The sequence below is a fragment of the Garra rufa genome, chromosome 12 (genome assembly GCF_049309525.1).
Source record: "Garra rufa chromosome 12, GarRuf1.0, whole genome shotgun sequence".
In the NCBI taxonomy this organism is placed as follows: domain Eukaryota; kingdom Metazoa; phylum Chordata; class Actinopteri; order Cypriniformes; family Cyprinidae; genus Garra; species Garra rufa.
Genome location: NC_133372.1, coordinates 19712155 through 19725688, shown reverse-complemented (window position 1 = coordinate 19725688; position 13534 = coordinate 19712155). Strand labels below are relative to the sequence as shown.

General features: G+C 36.0%; 1 protein-coding gene across 1 annotated transcript in view; it reads left to right on the top strand.

Moving 5' to 3' along the window:
- Positions 1-1318, top strand: part of LOC141347516 (transforming growth factor beta receptor type 3-like) — an 80704-nt gene extending 79386 nt beyond the window's left edge. Inside the window, exon 3 of the mRNA XM_073852526.1 lies at positions 1106-1318. Within this exon, the coding sequence (XP_073708627.1) occupies positions 1106-1318 (213 nt within the window). The remainder of the gene's footprint in view (positions 1-1105) is intronic.
- Positions 1319-13534: the final 12216 nt, after the last annotated feature.

The following is a 13534-nucleotide window of genomic DNA, read 5'->3' as shown; positions in this document are numbered from 1 at the left end:
GTCGTGGGGGGATTTCAGTGAACTGTATTTTATTTATAATATAAATAAAAGCTTTGTCTAGCATGATTTTTATAGTCGTTGGCTAATCCCAAATATGAAATATGCAGCCTTTCTTGTGCTTAAAATATTATGTGAGATGTAGGCCCGAGCAAATGTGAACTTAGTGTTTGCGTGTCAGTGACAAAAAAAAAAACAGATATAGAAAATAAATAAATGAAATAAAATAAAATAAAATAAATAATTTTAGCATCATTACTCTAGTCACATGTTCTGATTTGCTGCTCAAAAACAATTATTGTTTTTTCAGTATAATTATTATTGAAAACAGCTGAGTATAATTTTTTTCAGGTTCTTTTGTAACATTATAAATGTCTTTATCATCACATTAATTTAAATTACCCTTGCTAAATAAAATTATTAATTAATTTCTATAATTTCTTTCCAAAAAAAAACAAACAAAAAAAAAAAATACTGATTCCAAGCTTTTAAATGGTATAGTCTATAATGTTACAAAAGCTATTTACTTTTAGATAAATGCTGATCTTTGGATCTAATCAGCATATTAGAATGATTTCAATGAATAAAGCATCATGTGACAGTAACGACTGAAGTAATGATGCTGAAAATGTATCTTTGATCACAGGAATAAATGACATTTTAAACCCTATTCAAATGAAAACAGATCTTTTAAATAGTAAAAAGATTTCTAAATTTGTTGCTATACTTTGGATCAAATAAATGCAGGCATGTTGAGCAGAAGAGTCGTCTTTAAAAAACACGAAATATCACACTATTCAAAAACTTTTGACTGGTAGTGTATATTATAATAGAATGAATTATGCTTTTACAGTTGAATATTAGGCTTGTGTAAAGTGTCTTTGAATTCCCTAAAAAACAAATTGAGTCTTTTTTTCTCAAATTTTGTCATTTAAAAGGCTAAAAATGGTCTGAGAAGTCTTCCGAGCAGCTGGAGCTCTGAGGACTTTATACAGTTCAGAGCCCCATGTGTCCTATCTGTATTTAGTGAATGTCCTCATTGTCTTCAGCACTCACTTCCCTTCTTTCTTTGCCGTTCTCATTTGACCCCTTTCTTTGCTGTGTTCAGGTGGCGTTACATCTGCGGCCCATCCAGTCCCTGCCTGTGCACCAGAAACCCCTGGTCTTCGTCCTGAACTCCCCTCAGCCCGTCCTCTGGAAGCTTCGGACAGAGAAACTGGCCTCAGGAGTCAAACGCATCTTCCATGTGAGTTATGACTCTCAAATCGTCTCTCTATCACGTCCCTGTCTGTCTCCCTATCCTCCCCAGCACCGCTTCTGAGCCAACTCCATCCACGTTTTCTCAGTAATGAATATTCAGATTCTCATTCATTCCAAATCAACAAGCATCTTTAAACACACAATTCATTTACACTCTCGTTGGCTCGTCTTACCTTCCTCAAACAAACTTCTCCACTCCCCTGTCAGCAGAGGTCTTACTCGCTCAAAGATGCATTCAGGTGTGTGTACCCAAAGGAAATACAAACATGCTCACACACACACATCCATACACACGTAAACACATCTCATGCCAACACAACCATCTTTTAGACAGAGGCTTGTGTAATTGCCTCTGGCACAGGCTCACAGGTTTATATTGACTGCTGTAGTCTGTGGATGTTCACCACGCTGCCTGACGGATGTTTGGTGGCGAGACGGTGCCGAGGTTTATACTCTAGTTGTGGCTTCGCTCTGTTCCCCACTGCTTTACCCATCGCTTTCACCACAGGAGCACTTACTGCTCAGTGGGTGCTCTTTCGTAGTTTAGTTCTCTGTTGTTTCGTTTTCAGTTATGCATCAACTTTGTATCAGAAGTTTATTCTAAGATGGAAAATGGACACAAATGGAACAATTGTTGATATAAAGTAAAAGTGTTAATAATGAGTTATTTATTTTATTAAGAGTTATTAATGTGAATAGTATGGCTTCATGTTGAGATCTCCAGTTTTGGATTGCGGAATTTTGTATCTTGGGAAATGTACAAAGTCTCCTGAGATCTCTATTGAAACTTTAGAGGAGATGAGTGAAATGACTCTACACTGTTACAAGACAGCCTCATTTATGAAACACAAGCAGAGCAGATTTTTGTAAATTGTTTGTAAAACCATCAATGTAGTTTTGGGGATGGATGTGTATCCTCAATAGCCATGTTTACATGTACACAAATAATCTGTTTACCATTGGATTTATGGTTCAGTCGGATCAAAAAGGCTTCATGTAAACACCACAGTCATTCTGTTTGAGCTTGATCAGAAAGAAGTCTGCTGGTAGACCTGGAAGTAATCAGATTAACAGAAAAATATTTAACTTGTAAATGCTTGAATCTGACAGTATTCAGATTCAGAAGGACCTTGTTCACATGCCATTCCACACTCTTAAAACCAATGCATTTACACACACACACACACACACACACACACACACACACACACACACACACACACACACACACACACACACACACACACACACACACACACACACACACACACACACTCTTTTTTTTTCTTTGTATCGCTCCTCTTCTCTACAGTACAGTAGATTGCTTACTATCCTAGTCGTTAAATAAACTTTGCATTGCATGTTATGAAGGTTAGCTATGTTTCCATCACCCTGTTTTTATGCGCGTTTGGAAGTATAGCATCAGAAACGAGTGATGGAAGCACAGAAATTCTGAAAAAAATCCCTTAATTCACAATAAAGTTTTAACACTCGCTTGAGGTAGTTTTTGGATTCTGTCAAAAAGGGATAATGCGAATAATAGGGGATCGAAATGCATTTTGCGGATAAATTTGTTCATGCACACCAAAGAAGGCATGTGACTTGGCGCTATGGGACGGGATAACTTGACTAATCAGAGGCATCCGATCTCATTGCACAGAATCTGAAATGTTATGGCCATTCTGAAAGTCTCAAAGTCTGTAGTCAAATTATTTCTGTATAATTGCCTCCCAGAACTGTCTCACAAAACTGCTTTCACAAACAGCTGGCAGCCACCTCTGAAAGCAGTGACTGCATTTATTGTGTTTCGTCTGATCTCTCTGAGGTGCAAGTAAATTATTATATATGAAAATTATTATATTCAGTAGGTTCTCCTACTTTTCATTTTAATGATATTTAGTGGCAGTTTATCAATAGTTTGCAATAAAGTTTTAACGCTTGCTTGAGCTGGTTTTTGAATTGTGCGAAAAAGGGTTCATGTAAATAATAGGAGATGGAAACACATTTTGCAAATAAATTCCCTCACATGCACCATAACTTGACCAATCAGAGAACCGATCTCATTGCACAGAATTTATTATATTCAGTGGCTTCTCCTACTTTTCTTAGTGATATTTAGTGCCAGTTTATCAGGAAGTGACGATTTTGTTCTCTTTGACTCGTTGGATGGAAAAAGTGCTTATTCGCAAATGTTTTATGCAGTATCCCAATTTTGTGTTAAATTCACAATTTTGGATGGAAACCCAGCTGTTGTTAGCTTGTTGGCAAATTGCACCTGCTTTTGCATTAACAGTGTTGGAAAGGTTACTTTGAAAATGTAATAGGTTACAGATTACAAGTCACCCTATTTAAAATGTAATAAGTAGTGTAACTATTTAAGTACTTTATTAAAGTAATGTAACTGATTACATTTCATTACTCAATTTTTTTTAAACTGTTAATCTTTTTCAAACATTTAAAGCAGGCCATATTAACCTTATACAGTAGTTCTCAACACTGATTAATGTCAGACTTTAAAAATACTTCATTATTGTAATAATTTAATTTTAAAGCACAGCCCCCACAAAATCAGACTATTGCACCTCTTTTTACTTTGAGATCATTCTGAAGTTCAGTACAGATTTTAAATCAATAACACGTTATAGTTTAATAGCAATGACCTTAGTGTAGCTACAACAGGAAACACTGGCGTCTAACAATGCCTTGGGGGAAAAAAGCGTATACATAAACCCAAATAATCAAATAAACGTGTCCTATTTGGTGTCCTATTCTTCTGAAACATTGGTGTCTCATATTTTAGAGCAGTCAATGCGATTTTGGAAAGAAATCATTCAAAACTGTATTTGTGTGAAAATATTCAGATGTAACCCCCTTTTAACTGCAATTTAATTACACATTTTGTTCTCAGTAACTGCAACAGATTACAGTTACATTGATTTTGTAATTAAATTACATAATTCCATTACATGTAACTACTTACTTACTCCCCGACACTGTGCATTAATGTAAATGTTTTTTATGTGTTTTATGTCATATGAATATGCGTATGATTATTTACATCTAATGTCAGTGGATAAGACTAAGGCTACATGTACATTAATCTGGATACAAATTTATACATTAATACATTTTCATTTTAAAACGCTCTCTGTCCACACTAGTGTTTTCAAGCATTTTCCAAGTTACTTATACACACTGAAATGTCAGAAAACGTTAAATTTGCTTTACTGTGTATGCGTAAAGCCTCAAAAAAGGTGGAACAGATATGATATGTTTTCATTCAATTCTTCTGGCAGGATCATTTTATTTAGGAAAATATCTCACCATTCACTCACGCCTCCAGGTCGTACTCACTCACAATTGTTTTTCTTTGCAGGACTTTGATATGAAGAGTGTACAAAGTAAGACATCTGTAGCAATAGTGTGAAAGTGAATGACACATAGCAGGCACAATACCTGTATAAACATAGATATCTGGTACAAAATGCGTCACATGACTAAATATGCGTCATAGTTTTCAAAGGCCTCTGTTTTCACAGTCCACACTACAACACGAAATGCCATTTTTGAATTTATCCACTTTGGAGAGTCTTGTCAAAAACACCACCTCAGTGTAAATAATGGAAGACCAAAATGGAGAGAAAAATATGTGTTTTCAAAACATATTAGTGTGGAAAAGGGCTAAATATTTGCTAAATATTAGCTAAAAAAGCTTTGTTAGCTTTTTGTTAGCTTTCTTTTCAGATGTCCTCAAGACAAAAAAGACAAACATGCGGTAGCTCTGGTAACATCATGGTTGCTTTCTTAGTTATCTATCACTACTTCTTACATAATTTTTACCGCTCATTGTATCACAGCAACAAAATTGTGTGAATCTAACTTTTCCAAATTCATTAATGTGTTTTATGAATGAGCCCATTGTTATCTAGAAGAAACAACTGAGATATTAAGAGCTCTCCTCCTGAGATTTTTCTTTTCTACAAGTGTGCTTTCAAAACATCTAACCTGGAACATAATCAGAATCTGTGTCTAACTACACACCTTTTGAAAATCCAAACTCCTTAGTATTCACTAAACTGCAGAGGGCATTCACATCCAGAAAAAAAAGAAAGATTCTTTTATTTGTTTGTCATGGAGTTTAGGGAGTTGTATAATCATGGAAACAATTTGGACACCGTTTTGATTGAAGCAGTGTTACTCACGAATATATAATAGGACAATGAGATCAGCGACTAAGACTCCCTGACAACATTATGGTTTTCCAGCCATCCTGTGAAACAGCGCAGAGTTACTTCACTCTTCTTCACCCCAAAATAACAAGATGACAAGATCCAGGGCGTATCTTACTGTGCCGAGGGAGCTCAGAGGAGAGCTGGAAGGGGGTTTAAGTAAAGAGAGCTTCCCCCCTGAACAGCCCACCATATTTAGTCAGGAGAGCACTAGGCTTAATGAGAAAATAAAAGTAGGCTGGACAGGATCTCTGATCATAAGCATCGCTATCCAGGACGGGAAATGAATTTTTTACCAACCAGCCAAATGAAAAAGGAACAGATTTTTTGCAATACTGCATAACTCACTGTGAAATTGAAGAAAAATCTTTCAATTTTTGTAGATGTCATCGCTCTTGTCTTTTTCTCCAGAGTCCTCTATAAAACAAATAAACTTAAAAAAAAAAAGGCGAACAGAAGAAAAAAGAACCAAGTTCTTTTTGCGTTCACACTGCCTTGTAAGTAGAGTCACACCTCTTTTTTGTTTTTCAGAAACGTCATAGTCCTTTATGAAATAAATAAACTTGAAAAAAAAAGCGAACGGAAGTATAAAGAACCAAGTTCTTTTTGCGTTCACATTGCCTTGTAAGTGGAGTCACACCTTTTTTTGTTTTTCAACAACCTCATAGTCCTCTATGAAATAAATAAACTTAAAAGAAGCAAACAGAAGTATAAAGAACCAAGTTCTTTTTTGCGTTCACATTGCCTTGTAAGTGGAGTCACACCTCTTTTTTGTTTTTCAACAACCTCATAGTCCTCTATGAAATATATAAATTAAAAAAAAGCGAACGGAAGTATAAAGAACAAAGTTCTTTTTGCATTCACATTGCCTTGTAAGTGGAGTCACACCTCTTTTTTTTGTTTTTCAACAACCTCATAGTCCTCTATGAAATAAATAAACTTAAAAGAAGCAAACAGAAGTATAGAGAACCAAGTTCTTTTTGCGTTCACATTGCCTTGTAAGTGGAGTCACACCTCTTTTTTGTTTTTCAACAACCTCATAGTCCTCTATGAAATATATAAATTAAAAAAAAGCGAACGGAAGTATAAAGAACAAAGTTCTTTTTGCGTTCACATTGCCTTGTAAGTGGAGTCACACCTCTTTTTTGTTTTTCAACAACCTCATAGTCCTCTATGAAATATATAAATTAAAAAAAAAGCGAACGGAAGTATAAAGAACCAAGTTCTTTTTGCGTTCACATTGCCTTGTAAGTGGAGTCACACCTCTTTTTTGTTTTTCAACAACCTCATAGTCCTCTATGAAATATATAAATTAAAAAAAAGCGAACGGAAGTATAAAGAACCAAGTTCTTTTTGCGTTCACATTGCCTTGTAAGTGGAGTCACACCTCTTTTTTGTTTTTCAACAACCTCATAGTCCTCTATGAAATATATAAATTAAAAAAAGCGAACGGAAGTATAAAGAACCAAGTTCTTTTTGCGTTCACATTGCCTTGTAAGTGGAGTCACACCTCTTTTTTGTCTTTCAACAACCTCATAGTTTTTGTTTATTCTGCCTCTTTTAGAAAAAAGTAAACAAAACAAAAATAAATAAATAAATAAATAAATAATACCAAAAGAAAGTTAGGTAATTACTGAAAACATAGCTTACATTTCTCAGTAAATATAAAGGATTTTTATAGGTTTTTTCTCTCCCACTACAGCATTTTCTTCTCTTATCAAAGGTTATGTTAATATTATTTATATACTACTGTGCTACTGTATTCATATGCTATTTGTTTATATTTTAAATTAGCTTTTATTTTTATATTTTTATATTTATATTTAGCATTAATTGATTAATATTTTTAGTACTGCAACCTATTTTCAGTTAGTTGCTGAGGCAAGTTGCACATCATTGTTACTAAATGGGAACTTCTTGTAAAGGCCAGTCTGAGCCAGGTTGTCCGCCGCCATGCCTGTTAAATAAGTTATGCACCAAAATACCCACATTTGGCTGGTAGCGGGTGTTAATTTCCCACCCAATCCCTATCACATGAGAAAATCACAATGCAATGAGAGCAAGAGGCCTCACTAGTAACTCTGTCACACTCTTCCTGTCTTGTGTATACTGTAAATACCTTTATTCAGCTAGCGGTTCTATGCAATAATCATTTTCAAATGTGTTTTAAAACCGTAGCATTCCAGAGGAATGTAGTGCTGAGAGCCACTATTATTTCCATGTGTGTAGATAAGTTCTGCTCTCTTGCTTATGTTGTGAATGCGGATGTAAAGTGACTCCGCATACGCAGATGAAATACATGCTGTCTTTGTTTATCCAAGAAACTCTCCTAAACATATTAAAGCATATTAACAAAAAAATGAATGTCATCATAACCCCTTCAGCGACCACAGAGAGATGTCTGACTGTACTACACCCTACATTCTCTCTGTGTTAGTCAGTCCACTTTGACCATGTTAGATTCGATCTCTCTTCCAAAATTCAAAACTCTTGTCATTCATCACCTGGGTTTGGAAAAGGACTATTTATTCTGTAAAAACTGGCCGTCAACATATTTCAGTCTTGCTGCATGGCAGAATGAAACCAAACCACAGTAAACCACGTTTTTTTGGGTTGTGACCAAGACTCGGGTTTCAGAAACTGTTGAGATTATGGATGAGAAAAATGTAATTTCACGCAAGGCCGCAAATTGAGTTATTTCCTGTAGAGACAGGATATATTCTCCTGTCGGCTTCATGTAAGTTCAAGCAGACGAATATGGGCAAAATATATTTCAGAGGAGAACATGCTGAGGTCATCCTTGGACGTTTATTAGCAAGGTGATGCTCTTGTAAATGTCTAGCTTTGTATGTAGTGCTATTAAAGATCATATTTATGTTTTTGGCAGAGCTCAGGGCAACTTACGAGAGAAGATGAAGATTGTGTTTGCGACAGCAGGTAGCTGCAAATAGGCCAAGATGAATTCTCAAAGTGCTCATAACAAGTATGTCTGACTTGTTAAATGCAAGATAGATAAGTGACTAAAATGTTGCAAATATGTCTGCTTTCTTTGATACCTCATTTTGGCTGTCTAGGGCAGCCCATATGTTCAACATCTCATTGAAAATATGTGCCTTTATATATTGTTGCATAAATGAATATAGAGGCACATATTTTCATGAGCTTGGGTTGCATATGTTTCATTTGTAGGTAAGGCAATCTAAAGAAACAAAAGGATATATCAGTGATAAATGTCAACCCTCTAAATAGCAAGTAAATAACTTATATGTGAAACACTTTTGCAGATGACTAGATGACTACATGCCTCTCATATCAATTGACTAACAATTTTTTTAAGATTTTACTTGCCAATGATTGAGGTTAAGAATAAGTTTACCCCAGATATATTTTCATTTGCCTACACTTGAACACTTGACTCAGAGTTTTAGAATTTTTTGCTTTTATAGTGAGCAGACTAATATGAATGATATTTTTCAGACTGTAAACTCCAGTTTGTAGGCACCTGACTCACTTAGAGCACTCTGTGTTTCTCTCAAACATACACAAAAAGAGAGAAAGCAAGTCTTACATACAACATTAAATTCAATATAGAATATTCTCACTGTGAAATTGAAGAAAAATAAATCATTCTGTGTTTTTGTCTATTTTTTCAGAGTCCTCTCTGAAATAACTAAACTTAATCAAAAAAGCAAACAGAAGTAAAAAGAGCCAAGTTCTTTTTGCATTCACACTGTCCATGGCCTTGTAAGTGGAGTCACACCACTTTTTGATCGATTTTTTTTAACACTTTCAACTTCAACTTCATAGTTATTTATTTTTTTTAGCTATAGCATTTTCTTCTCTTATTTAGGGTTATATTTATATTTTGAATTAACTTTTTTTTGTTATTTATTTATATTTAGCTTTAATGTATATTTTATTCTAGGTTTTTTTTATTTTGATGATTTTTGTACCGCAACCTATTTTCCATTTCTAATTTGATCTAATATTTTTAACACAAATTTCCAGCTTTATTTTAAATACAAAATCAGTCTTTAGTAGCACGGGTATATTTGTGGCAATAGCCAAAAATACATTGTCAAAATTATTGATTTTTCTTTTATACCAAAAAAAATTAGGATATTAAGTAAAGATTATGTTCGATGAGAATATTTTACACATTTCCTACTGTAAATATATCAAAATGTAATTTTTGATTAGTAATATGCACTGATAAGAACTTAATTTGGACAACTTCAAAGGTGATTTTCTCAGTATTTAGATTTTTTGGCACTCTCAGATTTCATATTTTCAAATAGTTGTATTTCAGCCAAATATTGTCCTATCCTAACAAACCATACATCAATAGAAAGCTTATTTATTCTTAATTATTCAAGTTCAATATTTGACCCTTATGACTGGTTTTGTAGTCCAGGTTCTCATTTGTAATATATTTGGTTTTAGTTAACAAGAACAACACTGCTCTTATTTACATACATTCTACCCATAGAATATTCTATATTCAATTCATTTATTGTTTTTTTTTTCTGTTTATAATTATTTTGCAATAAAAAACAAGCAGAAGTATGGTTTCTACGGTAGTGGGCATATACGATGCATATTTTGCCAAGCAACAGCAAATGTGACCTTACCTTGAGTGCAAATAGCATTTATTGCTATTTGTATTTGGCGTAAATGATGCACTTCTTGCCAAGCAACCATAAATATGACATTACTTTTAGTCTCAATAGCATTTATTGCTATTTGTACTTGGTATAAGTAGCATGTACTGCTATTTGTACTTAGCGAAAACAGCCTCTGCCTAAAAATGGCATACAAAATTTAGTAACATGCGAATATTATTGGTGTTAACTGTAAACATTAGTAAGTGAGAGAATATTATTACTTTGCGTGTTATTTTGGTGATTCTCTCTCTCTCTCTCACACACACACACACACACACACACACACACACACATTAGCCACCCTGCTCTTGAAAAGTGAACTGACCATTAGTTTCGATTGATAGCAGAGATGCTAGTGTGTTATGTTGAGCGGATGATGTGATCTGTTGGCTCTTTTGCTGCAAATGGGAACCTTACTCAAACCCCATGTCTCCTGGAACAGCTTAATAATGAGTCAGGACTGCAAAAAAGACATTGTTGAGCTGTCGGCACGTACCTTTATCCCTTACTTCATGTCTTCCTTTTGCTCTTGGCTTTGATTTTATTAGTCCAAGTCTCATGATGACATCATCTGAATACACACATGCACACACAACCCTCACAGTGAGTGTGAGATCAGCCAGGGCAATGAGCTCACACTTTTTCTTTCTTTTCTTTTTTTACTAGAAGAACCTCCTTACCAGGCTTCTTGACACACTAACAGAATTCATCCTTTCGTAAAGCAACTCAAACACACACACCCTGTTCCAGTGCCGGAACTATTTCCGGCCCGCCGCTCTGTGAAGTGAACTCAGTTCCAGCACATAGCTGCAGCAGATGGCTCAAGAGTGTGTAGCATCAGAGCCAAGTCTTGTTTGATTTTGTTTAAAACTTACAAACATGGCTGGAGAAGAAGCAGAGGGTTTACATCTGCTTACGTCTAGGCACAAATCAAACCAACTAGTTCAGCTCGGCTACTTCACAGTCAATGACATGAGCTCATGTTCTGTTTGAATCTGAGATAAAAAAAAAAATTATTCATACAATGACATCAGTAAATCTGCTTTTAATTTGTAAATTTGAAGTCCAAAAAAGTGCGGATGTTACAACTGTCTTAAAATCATAATAGCAAAAAACTCATTCACAGAAAGAAATTGAATGGCTTAGCAAAGTGTTGAAGTGAAAAATATATTTAAAAACTAAAATAAAAAACTTGGGATGAAAATAAAATATATAACTGCACTTGATGGCTACCCTACATGTCATTTAGACTTAGTAGAAATAGTAGAAAAGTTTTTCAAAACTCACATGAATCCAAAGAGTGCATTTTCTAAGATCTTGGCACTTTTTAAACTGGATTTTGAAAAGATTTTTCCATCTCTTTATTTTTCATTGACCCTTTCTACCTCTTAGGCCCTCAAAGTTGGCTCTACATTTTTATAGTTGAATAATGGCTTTATAAGGCTGGTTGTCTGTGGATAAGCCCTGCCAACCCTTGTTTTCGGGTTCCAGCACTTGGAGGTCCAAAGAGGCAGATGGGAGTCCTGGAGTCGGAGCAGAAAGCTGGTTTTGGCTGCTTTGTATACATCACCCGGCCCTAAAACAAAAGCCCTGAAATCCAAACATCTCAGTGTAAAACACAATCCCTGTGACGCCATTGCCAATTTATCGCCAGTCGTGAAAGAGCCTGAAGGGAAACATGGGTGGATGCTTTGTATATCAGAATCATCTTGAAACATATATTGTTCTTGTTTAAAGAAAAACAGAATAGTTGACGTATGTTGTACTTTCTTTGCTGGTGTTCAGCATGGGATATTGGTATCTTCATCACACTTTGGTCAAGATCTTGGTTTTAAAGAATTAGTTCACTTCCAGAATAAAAATTTCCTGATCATTTACTCAACCCTATGTCATCCAAGATGTTCATGTCTTTCTTTCTTCGCTCGAAAAGAAATGTAGGTTTTTGAAGAAAACAATCCAGGATTTTTCTCCATATAGTGGACTTCAATGGGACTCAACAGGTTGAAGGTCCAAACTGCAGTTTCAATGCATCTTCAAAGGGTCCTAGACGAGGAATAAGGGTCTTATCTAGCGAAACAATGGGTCATTTTCTAAAAAAATAAAAAATAAATAATAATTTATATACTTTCAATAGCTCTTCAATGCGCATGACGTAATTGTCACGATGTAGGCAGGAACACACGAACAACGACGTAGTAAAAAACGAATATTTAATAAATCCAACGGAATACAAGCAGACACAGGAACAGCAGGGTAAGACATCCATATAACATCAAAGACCGACAAGAATACAGGGGAAAGCACACACCTTATATACACAGACTGATTAAACATCCAGGTGGAGACAATGAAGGAGGAACCAAACACACACTGAACTGCGGGGGAGAATGGGAGAAACCAATATGAAAGTCCGGGGATGTGACAGTAATCACGTCTGAAAACCTCATCTCTGTTACATGTTGTGTGATGTTTCATGTCTTTTACCTTGGTTTTGCACTTTTCATCATTTGGTTTCTTCCATTGTCTCCCCCTGTCATTTTGTATCATTGGTTTAGTCCTCGTGTTGTGTAATCACCTTCACCTGTGTTTAATGATTAGTTACTCCTTATAAGTCTGTCTTTGAGTTCAGTCTATTGTCGGTCATTTATGAAGTTTACCTGTGTGTGTGGATGTCTCCTGTTCAGTACAAGAAGTAATTAAAAGTATATATTATTCATGTCTGTCTCCCGCCTCGTCGAACCAGCACTGTCACGTAACAGAATGACCGACCAAAACCGTAGTGCTGAGGAACGGCTGTGGAGCTTGAGGCAGAGCGGTCGGGAGTTGGAGCGGTATGTAGAGGATTTCCTTGAGCTTTACCATCAGGTGAGCTGGTCCGACGCTTCCTTCGGCTTTGTGTTTCTGTTGGGGTTGGACGAAGAAACAATTCGTTGCGATCTCTCTGGTTATGATGTCCCGTTTGTCGAATTGGTCAATACCATTCTCTATTATAACTGCTCCAATTTTGAGATAGAACTAATAAAGAATGACAGTCCGATACAACGTCCAACCCCCTCAGAAACACATCCCATCGCACCAGCTCACCCAATGCCAAGAGCCTCTGCATACCGATCCAACAGTTCAGACCGCCTGCCTCACCCTGAACACCCAGCGACCCTCCAGAGCTCCATAGCCTTCCTCAGCCCAATACCGCTGGCCACAGTTCCTGATCTCCCGGCCGAGATGGCCGATGTTCCTGATTTCCCGGCCGAGAGGGCCGAAGTTCCTGATTTCCCGGCCGAGAGGGCCGTAGTTCCTGATTTCCCGACCAAGATGGTCGACGTTCCTGATTTCCCGGCCAAGATGGTCGACGGTTCTGAGTTCCCGGCCGAAAGGGATGTAAGG